The 22451-nt window shown below is 47.9% G+C and overlaps 1 protein-coding gene across 10 annotated transcripts in view; it reads right to left on the reverse strand.

Moving 5' to 3' along the window:
• Positions 1-6784: 6784 nt before the first annotated feature.
• The window catches only part of VPS13D (vacuolar protein sorting 13 homolog D), a 245608-nt gene continuing 229941 nt past the window's right edge, over positions 6785-22451 (reverse strand). For 8 of the 10 annotated variants that reach the window (XM_027110129.1, XM_027110132.1, XM_027110133.1 and 5 more), the window contains 3 exons: positions 20767-20898; positions 9383-9623; positions 6785-7785 (listed from right to left, as the gene is read on the reverse strand). In XM_027110129.1, coding sequence (XP_026965930.1) covers positions 7654-7785; positions 9383-9623; positions 20767-20898 — 505 coding nt within the window. In that variant the 3' untranslated portion in view covers positions 6785-7653. Of the gene's footprint in view, positions 7786-9382; positions 9624-20766; positions 20899-22451 lie in introns of those variants that run through there. The other 2 variants (XR_003433445.1, XR_003433444.1) reach the window with 2 other exon arrangements.

Raw genomic sequence — 22451 nt, forward strand, 5'->3', positions numbered from 1 at the left:
GGGTTTCGAAGGATCAAATCGGCCTAGATCCACACACTTCCTCCGAGGCAAAATGTACCCATGACTTTTTTGTGCTTTTGAGTTAGACCAGAATAAGCATGAGGTGTGAAGGTTTATTACCCCCTGAGAACTGTTTACACCAGGTGTGTTGCTTGGGAAAGACCGTGGGGGGCCCACGTCCGGGGCCAATGTCCGGGCTCGTCTGAGAGCATGAAGTGGGTGGGCGCAGGGCCGGAGGCTCGGTAGGGCCATTGTTCCAGAATCAATTCCTTCTAAAGTCCTAACTGGATTACTTGACGCAGCTTAATTAAGGCTGCTGTGTTTTCTTCTTTCTCCTTTCTTCTAACTTTAAGTACTTACTGCTGTTCCAGCGGAATACAGAGAACTTGCTTCTCTGGCCACTCGGAACGTGTAGGTCAGAGCTCTCTTACCAAAACATAAGTAAAATCATACAGGATTTGATTAATATAGTCCATAAACTTCTATCTGAAAGTATGTATGTGTCTGTCTGTCCATCCATCCCTCCCTCCCTCTATCCTACCTACCTACTTACCTATCTTTCTTTACATGCCTCAGAGAATATACTTTTGTTTCATATGCTCATGGAACATTTATAAAAATTGATCAAGTAATGGGACAAAAAAACACAACAGATATTTTTTTTTTTTTTTTTGCGGTACGTGGGCCTCTCACTGTTGTGGCCTCTCCCGTTGCGGAACACTGCCTCAGCGGCCATGGCTCACTGGTCCAGCCGCTCCGCGGCACGTGGGATCTTCCCGGACTGGGGCACGAACCCGTGTCCCCCGCATTGGCAGGTGGACTCTCAACTACTGTGCCACCAGGGAAGCCCGCCCAGATTTTTTTTAAATGTAGAAAACTTCAGGTTACATTTGCTGATTATAATCCAATAAAATTCAAAATAGCTAATTTAAGGAGGATACTTTTATTTTTTAGTATTTAGAAATTACAAACACATTCCTAGGTAGCTCTAAGATGAAAGAAGAAATCAAAAATAAATTAAAAACGACACAGAGGGCTTCCCTGGTGGCGCAGTGGTTGAGAATCTGCCTGCTAATGCAGGGGACACGGGTTCGAGCCCTGGTCTGGGAGGATCCCACATGCCGCGGAGCAACTGGGCCCGTGAGCCACAACTACTGAGCCTGCGCGTCTGGAGCCTGTGCTCCGCAACAAGAGAGGCTGCGATAGTGAGAGGCCCGCGCACCGCGATGAAGAGTGGCCCCGCTTGCCACAACTAGAGAAAGCCCTCGCACAGAAACGAAGACCCAGCACAGCAAAAATAAATAAATAAATTAATAAACTCCTACCCCCAACATCTTAAAAAAAAAAAAATTAAAAAACGACACAGAAAGCAATTAAAGAACACTTAATACCAAAATTTATGTGATAAAGCTGTATTTAGAAAAAAATGTATAACCCTAAAATGTCATCATTATTCAAGAAGATAGGTGAAAAAAACAAAACTAAACTAAACACCTGTCTTAGAAAGCAAGAAAAGAACAGTAAAGATAAATCAAAACAAGCCAGGTAGGAGAAACAAAAGATTAAAGGTACAATCAACAGAATAATAAAAACAAAGTAGCAAAGGGAAACCAATCCCAAACTGGTTCTCTGAAAAGAACAGTAACTTCCTCAAAAACTTAGTTATGAAAAAAAAAAAAAGTAAAAATATGCAAGATTAAGAAAGAGAAAGGAGAAATAACCAGATATAGGAAGTATTAAAATAATCTTTAGAGAATACATACAAATGTATGGCAACAAATTTAAAAAACCTAAAGAGAACTGGATGATTTTTGAAAAACCAAATATGCTACCAAAATTGACCTATGAAGCAGCGGGAAACTTGAATACTCCAATTAGCAGAGGGCATGGGGGTGGGAAAGGGGGGTGGCGGGTGACGATTAAAAGGAATCTTTGAAAAAGGTTCTGGAACCGGATGGATTTGAGGCCTACTTTCATCTAACTTTTAAAAACTAGAACTAGAAACTCCACGTCTTAAGTCTTGCAAGCCACAGAAAATGGTGGAGAGTTCTCCTATGCATTTTATGGAGGTAGCATAATTTTAATTCTAAAATCTGAAGAGACTGTGAAATGAGAAAATTATAGATAGACCCCCTCTCACTATAAAGATGAAAAGACTCAAAATACTAGCCAAAAGAACCAGGAAATGTATCAAAAGAATAACAGATTAACACATTATGACCAAATGGGGCTTGTTCCAGGGACTAAGGGTGGTGTGGTACCAGGAAATCTGTCAATATAATGTATTCCATTTTTAAAAAATTAAAGGAGAAGAAACAATATGGTCATAACAATAGATGCTGGAAGGGTTTTGCTGTAATTCAACAGCCATTCCTAACCTAAATTCCTACAAACAAAATGAAAAGATGGTCAGACTCACTGCTGAGTCTAAATTCACTAAAGCAGGAATGAAATGCGACTTGTCCCTATTAGACTGGTTGACACTTCTGGCGGGGGCACAGAGACAGGGCACTCAGGTGGGCCGCAGCCCTCCACATCCCCACCAGCATTCCTGGAAAGTGATCTTGCGTGTATCCTCGGAGACAATCGGCTGCTGGGAATCTGCTGCACAGAAATAAAACTAGTGCATACGTACGTAAGTAGGAGGGTGTCTACTGTAGCGCTGGTGTTAGGGGGCGGGGGGGTGGCGTGAGAATCAGGTGAATGCCCTTCAATACAGGAATCGCTGAGTCCACACAGGACAGTCACACCATCAGCTGTGCTGCATTTAAGGGGACAGAGTTACACCAACCTGAAGGTAACACTGAGAAGGTGCAGAAAAGTATACGATTCCAACGTTATGAAAACGAACGCTGGGAACGACATACGACTATGTCTGTGTTCTATGTCTGTATATAATCACGTGAACATAGTGAGAACACAGGCCATCCACGAGTTCACTGGTTTTGAGGTGGAGTTGGGAGGGATATGGGGCGGAAGCAACGGCTGCCCTCATATGCTGTAACATAGATATGAAATTATATTTTTGTTTCCCATTTGTATGCAAAAATTTTAAATCTGACGTTTAGAAGTTTCAACAGGATTATTCCTGTTGGATAATCGAACAGGAATAAAAAGCAAAGTTCCCTTCTTCCTTTGGTGTCCACAATTGCTTCAGGCACCTCCCAGCCAGAGAGACGCAGCTTGGACCAGCACTTACTCCTCAGGACCTGGTCTCCACAGTGACCTGGTGTCCGAGTGTCATGCGCCCTTTCTGTGCCTGGCGTCCTGGGACAGCTTGTCTTCAGATGCCGGCCCCCTGCTCCAGGAGCCCCTGCAATATTCTAGTTGTGCTCTCGTCTGGGGCAGTGAGCCTCCCCTCCCCTCCCCGACGGTGGACGGGGTATTTGAATGAGGGGGAGCGTTTCTTGATGAAATCCAGCTCTTTGCCTGTTCCACGCTGAACCCTGCAGCTGAATGTGGCTGGAGAAAAACACCACCAGGCTGCCTGGTCTCACTTTAAATTCCTGATCACCAACCTCAAATGGGCCCGTTTGTTGCCTGGCAAACATCCCGTACCTCCCTGGTCTGTTCACTTTCCCTTTATCCTAAATGACCGTTTTCTACCTCTCCCTTCTCTCCAAATTTCCATCCCCTCCTGCCCCGTCCTTACTCTCTGCTGATCTCCCTGGGAAAACAGAAGAAAGCAAATGAGAATCTCCAGTAGTTTCGACCTCATCTGCCCACGTCCCCGGCCAGCCAGGCTCCCTTCTCCCCGTTATTATCGCCCCTCGTCTCTAGAAGCACCAGCCATCTCTCTCCACTTATGGCCGGATTACTCCAGAGGAGTTGTCAATATTCATTTTCTCCAAAATCTCTCTTCATTTTTTTCTTGAATCTATGTATCCAGGCTTCACCCTCCCCACGCCACTGAAACCACTCTTAGGAACGTCTCCAGTGACCTCAATGTTGTAAATCCAGTGTTAACTGTTGGTCCTCATCCTGCTTAATCAGCAGCCTTTGATAGTTCATCTCCCTCCTCTGTGGACCTTTCTGGACCCCACGCCCTCCTGGTTTCACACCCGACTCTGGAAGGCGCTGCTCTGTCTCCTTTGCTGCTCCCCTCCACCTGCCTAAACTCTTAAACTTCAGGGACCCCCAGGACTCAGATCTTGGACCTTTTTTCTTTGCTGCCCTCCCCACACTGCCCCACTCCTTTGAGGATTTCATATCTCATCCAGGCTCCACTTGTCACTTGCATGATGACTCCCAATCTTATGCCTTTGGCCTGGAACTCATCCCTGGAACTCCAGCGCCCGGCTGCCTGCTTGACCTGTCCAGTAATATCAAGTAGGCACCTTGAACGTAACCAATCCTGCTCCTGCTGAAGTCTCCTCCTCAGAAACGACAACTTCCATCCTGCCAGGCCTGGACCAGTAACCTCAGACTGGTGAGGTGAGCACAGCCAACACGAAGCCCGGGCCTGGCTGACGGGAAGAGCTGCCAACCCTGGGAAGTTAAGCAAGGCCCAAGGTGCAGGGCTGGCCTGGGAACGCACTTGCCCGGAGTGAGGGAAAGGCTGCGTGTGACTGCACGTGTTGTAATACGTTTGGCATTTGTCATTGGCGATGGTTCTACAATCTATGGGACAGCAAGAAACCAGAAGGAAACAACATGTTTGGAAGTCAACAGAGCATTTTATTCCACAGGAAGAAAAATAACGACTCTGATATGAGAAACAGATTCAAGAGTCTCAACAGATTGGTGAGTGTAAGAGTGTTCACACGGTGGAGACCCAGATACTTTATTTTCAGAATATTATCGAGCAGCTACTATGGTATTTTGAGGCACAGATGATGCTTAAAAACAAAGTGGCCCAGGAGCCTTCCAAACCCCGAGGTGCGTCTCCACCACGGTGAGGTACTCGGGCCGCTAAGAGGTCATGTTTCTGTTTCCCAGTCAGTGGTGAGCAGGCCCAGGTGTGGGAAACACAGAACAGCCAGCCTTTCTGGTGGGTGAGGAAAGCAGCTGTGGCCAGGCGGTGATGCGGCCAGCTGTGCTGGGTCAGGGCATCGAGGGGGCTTTGCTTTCTGCTTGCCCAATTTCTCCTAATTCAATTTATTTTACTTTCCTCGGAGAGGAACCGGGTACTTGAGGCACCAAGAAAATCGGCAGAAATTATCCTGACGAAGTCTCAGACATCGCTGGCTAAATACCAATTTAGAAGCCAGAGCCAGGGCCTGCTTCCTCCAAAGCTTTGGATTTTTTTCCTGGCAAACCAGGAAACTATGTCCAAAGCCCCTGAAACCTTACCATCACCAGGCCTGGCACGAGGGCTGCGAGGGCGGAGGAGCCTGAGAAGCTCTTAGCTGGCACCCACCCCCCAACCCCGCCCCATTTGGTCTTTGGATCCCATTTTAACATCTGCCTCTTCCAAGGCGCAAACATCAGGGGGGAGCTGTGCAGTAGGGAGATGAGCAACTATTGTATTTCGAGGGCTGATGAGATTTAGAAAGGAGCCGGGAGGAGGGCATCTCAACACCCCTCTGGAGTCTCCTGGAAGCACCATTCCACAGCGCAGCCCTCAACCAACTTCCCATGGGCAGAGCTGCAGAGAACACAGGTTGCCGCTGGGCCCAAAGTCAGGCTTCCTTAGTCATACCAAGCTCCTCAATCCAACAGAACTCCCAAGTGACTTCATTCCAGAAAGTGACAGAAGGCTCACTGACACAAACCATCAACCCTCTGAGAGTTTCATCGTTAAGAGGTCATGATCTCAGGCAGTGCGTTACTGATGACAAAAACCACAAGCCAAACTTGTGGGGTGCAGGGTGGGAGGCTGGTGAGGAAGACAAGAAGCCTGCAGGGAGCCGCACCTGGCACATGGCTGTGGCCCAGCAGGACCAACCAACCGACGGACCAAAAACCCACCCCGACCCTTCAAAAGCTGGGCTTCAATTCTGCAGTCCATGAACCCAGAGTGCAGGGAAGACTATATACAAATCCTGGAGTTCAAGACGAGCCCTGAAAACACTATTTTGCCAGAGCACTAAGCACTTGGGTTAAAGCTCTTTGAAAACACACACGCACACACACACACGCACGCACGCACGCACGCACGCACGCACACACACACACACACACACACACACACACACACCCCGAGTGGGGAGAGAAAGACAGATTAGCTTCATCTGTGTTTTGGAAGGATCTGGGTCATGAGTCATAAACACCAATACCTTCCACGCATCCACTGATCCGATGGGTCCTTTTAGATCTCAGCTACGTGGGACATGGTTGTAGAGACTGACTAGATTTATTAAAATAAAAATTAAAAAATCACAAGGCTAGTCACTCATTCTAGGCCTCCCCTCTCCCTACCTTGGTTATTCCTTACAGAAAAGAGAAACCACAGAAACAAGACCCAGGAAGGAGAAGACACTCGGTCTAGGCCTTGCCACCGGGTCGAATTTAAAACCAAGGGCAAGAGATATTTTGGCCAAATCTTGGCCCCAAACTTACAAGAACAGCTTTTTAGCACTCAGATTTCATTCCCTTTTCTAAGACTCTCTCCTTCTCCCTCCCTTCTCACCCCAGGGCTGCTGTCGCCCCGTCCCTAGGGCTGTGGGGCTGGGCGGCTGCCTGGAGCTTTATTAAGGAGAACAGAGTCCCAGGACCTCCTGCTGCAGCTGCTCAGGAGAGGGAACACTCTCGCTGTGGGTTTTTGATAAATTTGTGGATTTCTGATCTGTTAAACAGTCCTACGGGATTTTTTTCCCTTCTAAGTTATCAGCGCCTACCAATGTTTCAAACTGGCCTCTCTGATAATAACCCCAGAAAACCTTATAATGCTGGCGTGTGTGTGCGTGGTAACAGAACACACCTCACAGTTTTACCTCAAAGTCTGGCAAGACTAGTCAGGAGAGAGCCAGTGAGACAGGCAGATAAAAAATAATTTGTGACACTCTTAAGAACTATCTTTAAACTGAGGGAGAAATAAATAAAAGATGTGTCCGAGTCACTCCCCTAGGCCTCATCAAGGGCTGGCTCTGGGTCTAGACACTTCGGTTCGCGGCTCCAGCCGGGATGAGCACAGGTTTCAAAGGCATCGCTCTTGACGCACCTGCCCCCTCACCTCAGCCCACCTAACTGTGAATATTCTAGTTTCCCAAACTAAGGCATAACATTCTGCAGCTTCCAAGAATCCCTCTTCACGGACAGTACCCTGAATGAGACGTGTAGAATTAGTGCAATAGAAGATCCAATATAACTTTATATTACTTTACAGTTAACAAGCCTTTACACACATCACAGGCCCTGTTCAGAAATGCTCCTACGTATTTACAAACACACAGTTGTACATATATACATGTTAACAAAATACAGGGCAATCTAAAAATTAGATTGATCTCAGTTACACTTTCTTTGTTTTAAACGTTATTCAACCAATGCCTCTTAAAAATTACCTCCCCATAACCTAAAGTAACCCCCTGCCCCACAAATTAATATGGTTCCATTTGTAACCTCCCTCACCAGTATTTACTCTCCCTCTTGACAGCATCCCCCCAAACCTTATTCTGGTTTCCTCTAATTTAAGCCAAGCCCACGGGCCTCTCTCCTCCCGATTGGTTTGGGGTCTACGTCTGGGAGTGTCCCTCCAGCAGCTGGGGTTTCTCAGGAGTCCAGCTCCAGCTGCTCTTGGTTTTCATTGAGTCTTAACATAAGTTGCTGTTCATAGTAAAGGCTCTTTGCATAGTTTATTTCTTGTGATAACTTGATAGCAAGGACCTCTGATTTCACGTGAACCTGAAGAAAAGGACAGAATGAGTAACCTGCCCCCAAGGTGGGAAGCCAAACAAAATCACAGGACAGGGGCCATTGAAATCCACCCAGGCAGCAGCTCCCAGCCTGACTGCGGATCAGAACAGCATGGGTCGTAGTTTAAAGAAACAGATTCCCAAGGGCCCTACTCCTAGTTATGCCGATTCGAGGTCTGGGGTGGATCTCTGTATCTTTAACTTATTCCCCAGGTGACCGTGCAGTCGACCCATAATCACCTGACATTTGGGACTGCCTGTAACTGAGAACCAGTTTCAGCTCCGAGGTGTGAGGATCAGCTGAGGTGAGACTAACAAAGACTGGGGATTCAGATCTAAAGTCTGGTGATGGTCAAAGCACACAAATGCCCTCGAGGCCTTTCTTATCAAGACAGCTCACTTGCCTTGAAAGGGCGAAAGTGCAGCTGGGCAAAGCTCCCCACCTCCGAAAGGAACTTGTGGAAATACTCAGGCTTTTGGGTGTTAACTCAATTAATCTACCGGCCCTAACCTAAGCCAATGACCCCAGGGGAGCCTGCACAAGCCAAACCAAACCCAAGCGCATTCCTGGGCAGGGAGAAGGTCAAGGGAGAGAGGCCCCAAAAGGCTGGTTGCTGTTTCTCATCTGTGGAAACACTGAGATAAGCAGGGCCATTTTGAATGGCACGTCATTCTCGAATGCAGGCTTGAAAATCCTAGCATTCCAGGTGAAAAATGAGCAGGGCTAACACCTGGTTTCATGAAAAAATCCCACGTTAGAATACGGCTGGCGGTGGGGTCCCTCACACGCGCTTCTGCCGAGCCAACAACAGCCCCTCCAAGCGGAGGCAGCAGAGTGGTCCAGGCTGCCAGCCCTGGAGCTGCACGGGCACGTGGGTTTGAACCCCAGCTCCCTCCGGTGTTGGCCGGATAACCTCGAGCAAGTCACCTGTCCTCACCAAGCCTCCTGACCACCAAGTGGGGACAACAGCAGTACAACATTAAATAATCTAGAAGTACCTAGAGTCCAGCCTGACACACAGTAAACCCTTAACGAATGCTGGTTTTTAACAGCAGCGGTGTTGTTGAAAAGTCCTGCCATAACAATATCTTGTACCTTTTGGAGGTCAAGTGTAAAGTTTATTTACAGAGATTCATTGAGCTTTTACAGTGGATGGGGGCCTATGCTAGATATTGCTTCCTTGTGCAGGAAAAAAAGTTAATTTCCAATTATTCTAGAGGTGAAGCAATGAAGAAGCCAATGTGTCCGCTAACGCCTTCTTAGATTCAATGCGCCGAAGAGTCCCGTTTTAGGAATAAAACACCCCCGTGCATCATGTCAGCTGGTCCTCACGGCTGATTAGAGGCGGTAATCCTGCCCATACTGTATGGGTGGGAAACTGCGGCACAAGCGTTGAGCAACCCGCCCTCCGGTGGAGCTGGGAGAGCGGCATCGTCCCACCCCACACACACTGAGCGCCTTCTGCCTGTGGGACTAAGAAGCAGGACCCCTGGGGACTCACAACAGCCCAGCCCAAGCCTCACACGTGGCAAACACATCAGCAGGGCGGTGGCCGGCTGAGGAGATAGGGCAGGGGTGCACTCACCATCGGCTTCTGGTGGGAAGGGCCGGGGATGGACACCCCACTGCTCGTGTTCACGGCCTTCTTGGTCACCTGCACATACACCTTCCCGTGGTCTTTGGAGACGAGGCAGTGGTAGAGATCGTCGTACTTGACTTCCAGGAAAATGGCCTCCCGGTCTAGGTAGTCTCCGCTTTTCAGGAAGTAGACGGCCTTGGAGGAGATGAGCACACAGTAGCTGTCGATGTTCTCCACGGCTATGAAGCTGCAGAGAAAGAGGCGGAGTGAGAAGGGCACGCAGAGCTTTGCCAGCTGCTCCTCCAGGCTGAGGCTGTAGGAGGGGGGGCCGAGGCTCCGACCTTGAAGCCAGGCTCCCTCCCTCACTACACCTTGGGCAGGTGGCTCACCCACTCTGAGCCTCCATCTCCTTGTGTGTGAATCAGGAATAAAAAAAGTGACACTGGCCTCTCAGGGCTGCTGTGAGGCCAATGTGTAAAGCACAGAGCCCTTCCACAGCGGGGCTCGATAATATGACCAAGTGTATCAATAGGAGAAACAATTTTATGGCCTTTTTATAGCCTAAGGCTTAGAGAAAACTGTAGCAGTGCTTTGTTGGGCAGAAGAAGGAAATACAGTGCTTTGAAATGCTGACTGAAGCAGCAGCTGAGAAGGTTCACAGGGAAGATGGGGTGGGGGAGGGGCAGCCACAGGGCTGGAAGTCGTGGGCAGGGGTGGTGACGGACGCGGGGAAAGCGGAAGCGGATGGGTCACCAACCTAGGCGCCGCGAGAGGATGGCACGCCCTCTCCAGGTGCGCACCTATGTCCACTTCCTTTTTGTCACAGTTCTAGTAAGAGGTCACCTGGTCTCAGCTCAGCACCTCCAGGGACAGGGGACTCACTGGTGAGACGACCACCGCGTTCTCAGAACTCAACTGTTAGAGACCACCACTGCGTTCTCAGAACTCAACTGTTACAGAGTGCTTTTTTAGGTAAAGCTGTAATCTTGATTTCCATAAACTGTCAGTCATCCCTTCTAGGGGCTTCAGGGCCACTCAGAAAAAAATCTCTTCGGGCTTCCCTGGTGGCGCAGTGGTTGAGAGTCCACCTGCCGATGCAGGGGACACGGGTTTGTACCCCGATCCGGGAAGATCCCACATGCCGTGGAGCGGCTGGGCCCGTGAGCCACGGCCACTGAGCCTGCGCGTCCGGAGCCTGTGCTCTGCAACGGGAAAGGCCACAACAGCGAGAGGCTCACGTACCGAAAAAAAAAAAAAAATCTCTTCTTCCCTGGAGCCCCAGATTTAAAGTGGAAATTTATGCACGTCAAAGCTCTCAGATCGGCTACTGAATGAAGAGCAGTGACCCTTGGAAACCGCCGTGACAGCTCTCCCAGGCCTGGCTGCCTCCGTCGCATCTTGTGACAGCCTTCCACAATGGGGCGGCCACGTCGGGGGACAGCGCAGGGGAGCGGGTGACGGCAAGAATACTAAGAGCTGACGACAGGCTGGCTGTCAAGCCCCGGCCCCCTGGGACTTGATGTCCTGAGAGGAATTGCCACACCGCAGTTGCCTGGAGCCGCGGCTCCCCTGGAACGGCTCAGGGACCCGGTCCCAGGATGGCTTTGTTCCATGGTCAGCAGTCGCCAAACTCTGCTGGGATGGAGCAGGCCTGCCTGCTGCTGGACAGGCCGGTCCTCTCTCAGTCCCAAGCTGGCGCCAGGTCCCTGCTCACCTCTGGGCTTAGAGAGCCCCCCATTCTGAACACGCCTTGTCTCTCAGCCCAAGGGTTCACGAGTTCTCTCTGAAGCTTCCCGAGAAACACGCCCACCCTGCGCCCACTTCTGAAGGCTTCGTCGCTTACTGTCAAGAGCACTGCCAGGCAACTACTTGTTCTCATTTTGTTTCCCAGACAGGTATTTGACTCTCTGACTAAGCTGATGTAAGAGGGGTCCACACCCTACGCTCCCCGTGTCTCCCTGGGCACCCACCACTGAGTCGGCCACCCCCTCAGGACTCAGTGAAAATATGCCTGGTTCCAGCTGCCATTTTAATTACAGCCTCACATGACAAAAATTGGGGTTTATTGTTCTATTCTAACTGGTTGGCAATGCCAAGAATGTAGACTTGTAAAGTCTCAATGCCAAAATTAGAAATACCCAGCAGCTTTTGGTGTTCAGGCCACTTAGCACGGAATTTCCCATGTCCCGGGCTCTGACAGTATCCAGAGGGCAAGCAGTATCATTTAAAGAAACCAACTGAAATCTAAAATAGCTGGTCCAGGGGAAGAAAAGGTGACAGAAAGAGACAGAGAGACAGAGAGAGATGAGAAAAGCTTCCTGACAAAGAGAGGAAGGATCACAGGACCAGCTAGAACTTGCTGGGAAACTAGCCTAAAAACTGAAAACGGCCTAGGACTTCTAAGCACAGGTGGGCCGGGCACATGGTGACCGAGGCTGTAATGGGCTCTCAAAGGAGATCCCCGAAGTTGGCCACTGCAATTAGGGTGAGAGCAGCATATGCATTGAAAATCCAATAGGGATTGTTACCTTTCCTCTGGTCCAGCACAAGATGGGGTACTTCTATCCCATCACCCGTGCCTCCACTCTCACCCTGTTTAGTACCCGCTGTCTGACATTTATGCACAGCCTCTAAGAGGGCCAAGGCCTTTCCATCTGGGCAGCTGCTCTTACACCCGGGCCGACTGGCTGACACTATTAGTGCCCTTTCCAAACTGGACTTCTTTAAAACAGACTCCCTTCCGAGAGGCCACAGACAGTGCAAAGTCCTCCATCAGGCCAGAACAACTTCTGTTCTGGGTGGAAGGAAGGAGGAAGGGTGGCTCTGAGCTGGGATGCTCTAGTGAAAGCTGCTCCACACAGTGGTGAACGTGCAGGCCGGGAGGGAAGGGCAGGGAGACCCGCCAGGCTGGGCCAGCTGCTGTCTCTGCGGCTCAGGTTCTTCATCTGATAGAGATCATACTACCTGCCGTCACAAAGTCAGTAAATCCATGGGCAAAAAATTCATGGCCGGGCCTCCCTGGTGGCGCAGCGGTTAAGAATCCGCCTGCCAATGCAGGGGCCACGGATTCGAGCCCTGGTCCAGGAAGGTCCCACATGCCACGGAGCAACTAAGCCCGTGCGCCACAACTACTGAAGCCCACGTACCACAACTACTGAAGCCCACGTGCCACAACTACTGAGCCTGCGCTCTAGAGCCCGTAAGCCACAACTACTGAAGCCCGTGTGCCACAACTACTGAGCCTGCGCTCTAGAGCCCGTAAGCCACAACTACTGAAGCCCATGTGCCACAACTACTGAAGCCCGTGTGCCACAACTACTGAGCCTGCGCTCTAGAGCCCGTGAGCCACAACTACTGAAGCCCACGTGCCACAACTACTGAAGCCCGTGTGCCACAACTACTGAGCCTGCGCTCTAGAGCCCGCGAGCCACAACTACTGTAGCCCACGTGCCACAACTACTGAAGCCCTCACGCCTAGAGCCCAAGCTCCGCAACGAGAGAGCCCACCACGGTGAGAGGCCCGTGCACCACAAGGAAGAGGAGCCCCCGCTCACCGCAACTAGAGAAAGCCCACGCACAGCAACGAAGACCCAACACAGCCAAAAATAGTAAATAAATAAATAAATAAGTAAGTAAATAAATAAAAGGAATTCGCGTCCATTACAGAAATGTGAGGGGCGAGGAGCAGTTTGTAAATGTGCACGGACCTCTCCTCTGTGAGCCCAGGGGCCCTATTCGTACCCTGAAGCTAATACAGACAGTAATTTTTGGACATTTACATGAAATGTTCTCGTCTTTTCAAATCAAAAGCAGCCAAGGGTCTAAGTGAAAGGAGGGAAAAGGGAGACAGCGGGGCCTCAGCTGGAGTGCCAGGGTCCCAGACCACGGTCTCAGCAAAAACCCAGACACTGACTTAGCCAACAGCGTCTCTCTCTCCATTTTCCCCTAATGCGCCCCTGGAACTCCCACAACCAGTGACCAAGGCTTTGGGTTTCATCATTACAGCATACATTTTTTAAAAAACAAAATCTGGAAATCACAACAAAGAATAATTAAAACTGAGCTCCAGATTATGGGTCCCCTCCTGTAATGGAGACCAACCCCAAACCTGTCACTGAGAGAGAGGAACCAAAACCCAGGGGGACAAGAGAAGTCGAACCAATCAGTGCACTCAGCACTTCTCTGCCCATCTGCCCCCGCCTCTGTCCCTTTGTCGTCAAAGCCCGGTGTCCCCCGCCCTGCCTGGCCGTCCCCTGCAAAGGCCTGTGCTCCACAGACTTTCATTTGCGTCACTTGAGAGGCTCAGGGTTTCGTCCAGAGTGGCAGCGGCTATGGCCTCACACGAGCTGAGTCTAGACACGGGGCTCTCCACTCTTCATCCCCCGTACCCCCCTTGCTTCATGCAGGGCTGCTCTTGGCTCATGAATGAGTGACCATTGCAAACCCTCGTGGGATGACATGGGGAGGAAAGCCATGTGGTCTCAGGTTGATCCTGAGTGTGTCCTTCTACCCTCTGACCTATTATTAATTCGGAGGAAGAATGAAAAAATGTGGCCAGAGACACACAGCCTCTGGATAAGCTGTACCCTTCAAATATGAAGAACCAGAGAAGCTGCCCAGTGCTCTGTAGACACCGCGACACCGCAAATGATTCTATAAAAAAAACAGGCGGGGACTCCCCTGGTGGCGCAGTGGCTGACAATCCGCCTGCCAATGCCGGGGACACGGGTTCGAGCCCTGGTCCGGGAAGGTCCCACATGTCGCGGAGCAACTAAGCCTGTGAGCCACAACTAGTGAGCCTGTGCTCTGGAGCCCACGAGCCACAAAACAAAAAACAGGATTTTTAGACATTGGTTAGAAGTTTCACTTATAACTCTCCTCTAAGGAGAGAAAGAGGACCTTCTGACCTTGGGATCAACTTCAGAAAGTTTCTTCTGAGAGAAAGGAAAGCTGTGGCACGTGGCTTACACCATTCTCCAAGATGACAGGTTCTAACAGTGGGTGAATCCGGCAAGGTTCAATGCCACAGAAGTAGCACCCACTACGACAATATCTCAGACCATGATACCACAGGGCATTCTCATCAACACCAGTGACATGACCAACAATAGCTTCAACCCTCTCGCTCTGTGGCAGGTAGAAATGTTGTCTCCAAGCCCCACGGCTGATGTGCCATTGGAACCAGCCAATCTTAGGTGCCAACTGGCTCTGTCACCAGCCACATGGCTTGGCTCAAGGTTTCTTGCCGTCACGTGTAGAGCGAGGGTCATCATATCTCCTCTTAGGGCCACTGTGATACTTAGAACTGACCTACATGCCCAACTAATGGTGGCTATTGTTATTTCTTTTGTTGAGGACAGATGCTAAGTTATCCTAATCCTGTGGGGAAGGTCCCCTTGGAGGTCTACTACAGATCCTTGCTTCAGCAGGTTGGAAAAATGAGTGACCCTCTAAGAGACCACAAGGAAACAGGCTCAGGACCAATTATTGCTCCTTAGGGAGAGAGAAATCTGCCAATTGTTTCAATTACCCTTTTCAATTGATTTCTTTCTTTTTCTCCCACTCTTTTTTTTGGCTTTATTAACTCTATTTATATATGTTTATTTTCCTCACTTTGTAGGCATTTCAAAATCAGAAGAGTTCAGAGCTGTCTTACTCCAGGAGTGCTCCCAGAACAGGCTCCTGCCCCACACGTGTCTCTCCCCAAGTCCAGGTGTGACCCCACACCTGTGTCTGAGCCTGGGGTCTTGCAGAGCGTCTCGGCACACACGTCCCACGGGTCCTCACACTCAGCACGGCCTCTCGAATCCTCTCCTCCTCCAGCACCGCCCCTCGCAGTTGATGGCATCTCCATCCAACCGACCAGGCAAGCAGCCCTCGAGTCCCTCTCAGCCCCACCCCTCGCTCAGCTTCTAAACCTGGTCAGTCTACTGACTGTACTGACACCTGCCTCCCTGTCCCCTCTCCCCTTCTTCTCTGCCAGCCTGTGCTCACCTGGATCACTTCCAGGGCCTCCTAAGTGCTTTCCTGCCCCCAGTCTCTCCAACTCTGATCCCTTTCTCTGTTGCTGTCAAGGTTACATTTTTAACGTCATTTTGAGTGAGATCCTCTTCAAAATCTCACCACTGCCTACAGGAAGCTGTTACAGCTCTCAGAATCTGTATGGACACCAAGGGGGGAAGCGGGGGGGATTTTAAAAAAAAAAAGCTCTCAGAATCTGGCCTTGTAACCCACCTTTCCAGCTTTTCAACCTCTGCTCCTTCCCTCCCACACATAAGCTGCCACCACACCCAGCTAACTGGAGTCTCCCCAGAAATGCCGCTAACTCTCCTGTCTCTGAGCCTTTGCCCAGCACTCTTCTCTGCGTACATGCCTTTCTCTCTTCTCGGCCCATTTCTCCTTGTGCTGCAGGACCAGATCAACTGCCAACAGCCTTCCCTGGCTTTCTAGGCACAAATTAATAACTTGCCCTTGTGGTCCCATAACACATGGCCCATACTTCTATTTTAAAAGCAATCACAGGGCTTCCCTGGTGGCGCAGTAATTGAGACTCCGCCTGCCGATGCAGGGGACACGGGTTCGTGCCCCGGTCCGGGAAGATCCCACATGCTGTGGAGCGGCTGGGCCCGTGAGCCATGGCCGCTGAGCCTGCGCGTCCGGAGCCTGTGCTCTGCAACGGGAGAGGCCACAACAGTGAGAGGCCCGTGTACCGCAAAAAAAAAAAAAAAAAAAGCAATCACATGTTTATAAATAGTTGGTAATACTGTCTGCTTCCCCTGCTAGACTGTGAACTTGTCCTGGGACATAGTAGGATTCAATAAATTCATGTGTTATGTAGTCTCAGAAAATAACAATGAATTTACGTTGTAGGGTCCAATGGAATTTGCCAGTGCACAACTTTGGACGTTGCATGCATTTTACCCAGTGGTAAAGATAAAGAATTCTCTCAGAAGTCTTGATTTAACTTGTTACTAGCAAGCCACTAACTTTCCCTTCCTTCCTCCCTCCCTCCCTCCGTTCCTTTCTTTCTATTGAAGTATAGTCGATTTACAATGTTGTGTTAGTTTCAGGTGTACAGCAAAGACAAGCCATTAACTTTTATCAGAGTAGCTGGATAATCCACCAAAGGAAAGTTTTAATTTAGTGGCATATCAAAGAATATCCAATTTTCTAAGTGTCAAAGGTTATTGGTAGATTATTTCCTGGTCTAGAAAACGGAAGCCAATGAATTCTATCCCACTTCTCAAAAGGTCTGATCTTTCGTTTTGAGACTGCATATATTACTATAAGGTTTTTATTTACAATTATATGCCATGAGAATCAACAGTATAACGTGTGCTCAAAATAAAAAATTCTGATTTCTATCTCTACCTGCAATTTCTCAAGAAGGATAGACAGGATACAAAATATATATAAACAGTATGTTTACAAAGGGGGCAAGAAAGGAGGATTTTTTTTTTTTTTTTGCGGTACGCAGGCCTCTCACTGTTGTGGCCTCTCCGGTTGTGGAGCACAGGCTCAGCGGCCATGGCTCACGGGCCCAGCCGCTCCGTGGCATGTGGGATCTTCCCGGACCGGGGCATGAACCCGTGTCCCCTGCATCGGCAAGCGGACTCTCAACCACCGCGCCACCAGGGAAGCCCAAGAAAGGAGAATTTTACTCTTGATTTTCTTTCTTTCTGTACTCTTTGAATTTGCTAATTATGTACATGAGTTTATTTCATCAAAAAGAGAAAAGACTAACCTGGCTGGTGGGTTTATAAGCTATTTTGGCTTACTTTTTATACTTTTTTTTGTATTAAAAAAAGATCTCAATAAAGAAAAAGGAGAAAAAAGAAGAGGAGGAACACACTCAAACAGATGGAAATGAGCACACAACCCAAACGGACCAGGGAGCTGCCTGGCTCGGCTGAGATCAAGTGACCCAGGGATCCAGTGACAGCCTCCAAGACACTGACTAGACTCAAGTGGCCTCCTACAGGTGACTTTCAAGTGTCCCCAGAAGGCAGGCAAGCACCACCTTCAAAGTCTTGCACGGGAACCACTTCCCAGGTCCTGCTGCCCCTGAAGGGTTCTTAGCTGCTGCTGTTCATTCCTTTTCCTTTCATCTGTAAATATACCAGCATATTTCTCTAAAGGATAAGGACTCTTTTTGTTAGCACAGTCACAATACTAAAAAATAATGAATAATAATAATTTAAAATGTCAGACATTTAGAAAGGCTCCTAATTTCCAATCAGAACAGGAGCTCTTAATATTCAGGGATCATGGACCCCCACGTCGGCATTCTGGGGAGGCCCATAATCCCCTTCTAAGAATGCTAATTATAAATGCATAAACTAAAATGCTTAGAATTACAAAGGAAGTCAGTTATATTTAAATATATCTATCGAAATATTAAAATTGGGATAGAGAACTGAAAGCTTCTTTTTTAAAGCATAAAATAATATCTAATAAAAAAAAATCTCACAAATACTATTTCCTAAAACTACATTTTAAAAATATAATCTGATTGTCAAATAAACTCCAGAAAACAGTATGTTTGGGCAGCTACTTAGGTCATGTGCATTGCTTGTAAGCACCTTTTTGGAAAAGTTAAAGAGCCACCCTAGTGCTTACATTGCTAGTATGTAACTTGGTCTGTGATGGTGTATTGGAAATAAAATAGGTACTTTCTTTTTTTTTTTTTTTAATGAGAATGAGGTTTCTGGCTACAGACTAGACACTAGTTACAGAGAAAAATTAATTTAATAAATAGAACAAATTTCACTTTAACAGCATCTTAACCCAGGATCCGATTTCAGAACCAAACTTAAGAAAAATGGAAAGTAATGGCAATTTTGTAACATATCAGAGGAATATTTGATTCATTCGAAACTGAAGCCTTTTCAGTTGGCCAGACCTTAAATCATATGTCAGCAACTATCTTTTTAATACTAATTAATTAAATAAAATAAAAAATTAAGTGAAACTTGATCTGGGAGAACAAAGTTGAAGTAACCATGGCACTGTGGACTTTGCGGGGTTTTCACTACATCAGGAAGTAATTACACAATATTTTCCAGAAGTGAAACAGTGAGTCTAACTGGAAAAAAATGTGGAAACATTTAGTTAGAACAGTAGGGCAAGGTATTTAAAGAGCCTTTTAAGGGGTTAACTCTGAAGGAAAATATGCAAATAATTGGGTCTTTAAACATGTTTTTAATTACGATTCCAGGATAAAAGTCAGGTATACTATGGCACTCCTGTGCTTCTCCTGAAAACGCCTTTCTTGCAGAGGGATGCCTCCAACATTCACGTCACCGTGAAGACCCAGCCTGACAACCGAGGATACTTCAGAGGAACATTTGCCAGGTCCCCGATGACTTCTTCCCTGTACACTGAGGAAGGCTACGGTCATGTGGCTTCTTCAACATTCACTGGCAAGATTTAACCCACAAACTTGGGTAGAGACACATGGTTTTCATCTTAAGAGTCAAAAGTCATTCACGCCAACATCTTTTCCTAGTTCTTATGAATTTTAAGAGTTTCATGAAATCTCTTTTACTGACTTCATTTTGATTTCGGTTTTCAGCTTTCCATGGCTCTGTTTTCAATGCATGTATCTCACTGGGAGCAAGCCTATGTTAGCTGTAGTACACAATTTCTCCCTGTGTTCTTGGCATATGTCATCCTATTGAAAATGAATTTCACGAGGACCAAGGTTTGACTTGAAAATGAATTTCACAAGGTTTCACTTGAATAAGGGTGAGTGGGAAAGAAAATTAAAAGCGCGACGTACAACAACTTTCCAACTATCATTCATTCAACAAATATTTGTTGAGTGCCTAGTATGTGCCAGGCACTGTTCCATGTACCGAGGATTCGTCAATGAATGGAACAGACAAAAACTGCGGCCCTCGTGGAGCTGCCATTCTAGTAGACTCTGCACCATGTCCCGCTACACCTGGGGAATGACTCTCTGAGCCTCTGATCCAAAGGCCAAAAGTTACATTAGCAAAGTGGTATATAGGGCAGCCATGACACCAAATCCTCACCGAAGGCAGGCAGGAATATAAAGCCCTCCCTGGAGTGAAACACTGGGGATTCTGGTTATTGGAGTGATGGCCAGAGCTGAGGCTAGACTAAAAGAGCAGATAGATGTGTGCTATGGACAGAAGTATGTCCCCACCTATTTGGAGCAAGGAAGTAATGAAGGTTAAATGAGGTCATAAGGGTGGGGCCCTGATTCTATAGGAGACACCAGAGATCTTGCTCACCCTTTCTCGGCCACGTGAGGACACAGCCAGAAGGTGGCCATCTGCAAGCCGGAAAGAGAGCCTGCACCAGGAACCAACTCAGCCAGCACCTTGATCTTGGACTTCCCAGCCTCAGACTATGAGAAATAATTTTTTGTTGCTTAAGTCACTCAGTCTTGTTACGGCAGGCTGAGCTGACTACGATAATGTAATACACCTCCATCACTGAGAGGCTTTCCAATAACACTGCAAGGAGTTTGAGTTACAAAAAACACATCTAGGAAGACGCCATCCCATGCAGCAAGCAACAAATGAATTCTGGACTTGACTTTTGATATCCCCGTTCAAATACTGCTACAAAACTGTGAGATGAGGTTAGTTTAACAGCAGTTCTAACAACGACACTGAAGGCTCTCCTGAGAGATCACCTCTACTTCAGATATCCTCCACCAACCAAAAAACATTCATGGTCCTCTGAACCCTCCCTAGCTTGCTTTATCTTAAGAAAGATAAATAAGCATTAAGAGAAATTAAACCAGTATTCTGCTACTTATCAGGCAGAACTAACTGCTTTCTCTGGACTGTGGTTCTAACGCCTGTTTAGGTTACAGAGCATTTTACGCTGAGAGAGTCTCTGCAGAATATCCTCAAATAGTGATATACTGAGTTCTACCACGTCAACTAGGAAAAACTGCACTAACTGAAAATATAACAAGATCCTAAGTATATAAGGCTCCACATTCAAAGAATAACAGAACAACCTTGAGAACACTGTTGCGTTTCCAAACTTTTCAGCTCCCAGTTGGTTGTTTATCTGTTTTGTTTTACTAGCATTCTGCAGCAAACAACAAAACACCGAAGTTTAGGAAAGTCTCACAGGGCAAAACACCTGTAGATTGAGAACATTTTATCTTCTCTTTCTGAACTAATTAGAAGGAGACTGCCAACGTTAAGGTCCCGCTATGGAACTCAGTTTGAGAACCATTTTTATATCTGAATCTATAAAACATCTGGGCCAAGGAATCTTGTTGACCAGTTCCAAGGCCTAAGAGTCACGCTGATACTCAGATCGGACAGAAACTTCTCAGAGTCAAAGCCAGAAAAGACAACCCGGTGAACCGAAAGGGCTGGTTTCCCATGGCTCCAACTTACAATTCGTCTTGTATGTTGTCTGTTAGTTTGAAGAGCTGCTCCTGCCCTTCGGCCTGGCTCTCAGAATAGCGGGGAAGCAGGCCCTGCGGCCCTGCGCAGCACCGTGGTTTCCGTACCCTCTGTGCTTGGGTCCTAGGTGGGGAAATGGACGAGAAGCAAAGAGGTTAAGTGTTAAACGTCAAAATGATTTCGCTTCCTTCCTCGTCTGAGATAAAAACACCACTTAACACAGGACATACTCTAAATCTGGTGACCGGAATTAAACTACATTTAGTACCACCCGTGAATGCACTAGAAGAAAGTGGTTAAAGACTCCAGTTTTGAACAAGAACCTCACCGTTGCCATTTTCTAGCTATGTGATCGTGGACAAGTCAGTTAACTTCTTCAACCCTCAATTCCAGTTCTCTCTGTAAAACAGGATGATGACACCCACCTCACAGGACTGCCATGAAGATCAAACAAAATCATGCCCATCGAGCCCATGTTTGACAGGATGTAGGCTATCCACCAACAGTGGCTCTTGTTATTGTTATTATCACTGGACTTCCACTTGGTCACACTCTGTTTTTCTAGGAAATCTCTTCAGGAGAGGCACCTCTGGACTTGTAAAGGGTCAGGAAGAAGAGTGAGAGGCTTTGGGCATGAGTCAGAACACACCAAGCTTCTCAGCTTCTTCTAGGATGAGCTCAGCTGCCTGGGTGTAGGGTGAGGGCCACAGTGATCACAGGAGGGAGAAGAAAGGCTCCGTGGACTGGTCCCAGGCCACAGTCTGGGATTCTGCGGCAGCTCTCACTCATGGCCCTCAGCTGTCCGTGGCCCAAAGGAATCTGCTTTGCTGTGGCTTTTAGGGTAGGCTGATGTTGTCTTTCTCCACAAACCATATACAGGGTAATTGATAAGTACTTTTTGGTGTTTTCCTAGAAACAGGAGTCCATATTTGTTTTGGAAAGGCTGTGCATATTTCAGATGACTGATAAGAGTGTGCCTGGCCTGTCCTCGGCCTTGTACTTGGTGTACTTTTCATTATTTGTTCCTGGATTCCATTGAAGCAAAACACCCCTCTCTAGACATATCTACAAGCGAGGCCTAGGCTTACACACGGAATCAGCACTCCAGGATCGTGTGCTAACAGCAGTGGAAAGACTTACTTGCAAGGGCAGAGAAGTGCCTGGTGGGCGAATCAGGGTAAAGATATGGACAGAAACAGTCAGCGGGTTAGCTGCAAACCTGGGACGACGCAAAGCCCTCCTGGGCCCGTGTCAACACTCCGCCTATCAGGCCACGCTGCCTCAAGTCCCAGACCTGGGTAATGCTTGATATGGGCTGGAAAACCAGACATCCAGTGATAATGTTTTAAAAGTTCAGTAATAAGGATGCCCCAAGTACTACTAATTGTGTTCTCCAAGTGAGACTAAAAAGAAGTTCCGACCATCTGCACCAAGGGAATGGGTAAACAACCCAATTTTATTGCTATGATATTAATATATTCACATATTCCTGCTGTGCACAGTCTCAATTCCTTCTTCAGGACTGAGGCCCACTGCTGGCTATTTAGATCCCAACTACTGGTTGAAAATACGGAGGGCAGTGTCGGGAGCCGCTCACAGAGTTCACCCCTCGTAGGGAAGCTTGACAACTGCTGGTGTAAGGATGCTGGAAAACACTGAGTGAGAGAAACCCAGGG

The sequence above is a fragment of the Aethalodelphis obliquidens genome, unplaced genomic scaffold, assembly GCF_003676395.1.
Source record: "Aethalodelphis obliquidens isolate GAN/ISIS:26980383/991018 unplaced genomic scaffold, ASM367639v1 scaffold9, whole genome shotgun sequence".
In the NCBI taxonomy this organism is placed as follows: Eukaryota; Metazoa; Chordata; class Mammalia; order Artiodactyla; family Delphinidae; genus Aethalodelphis; species Aethalodelphis obliquidens.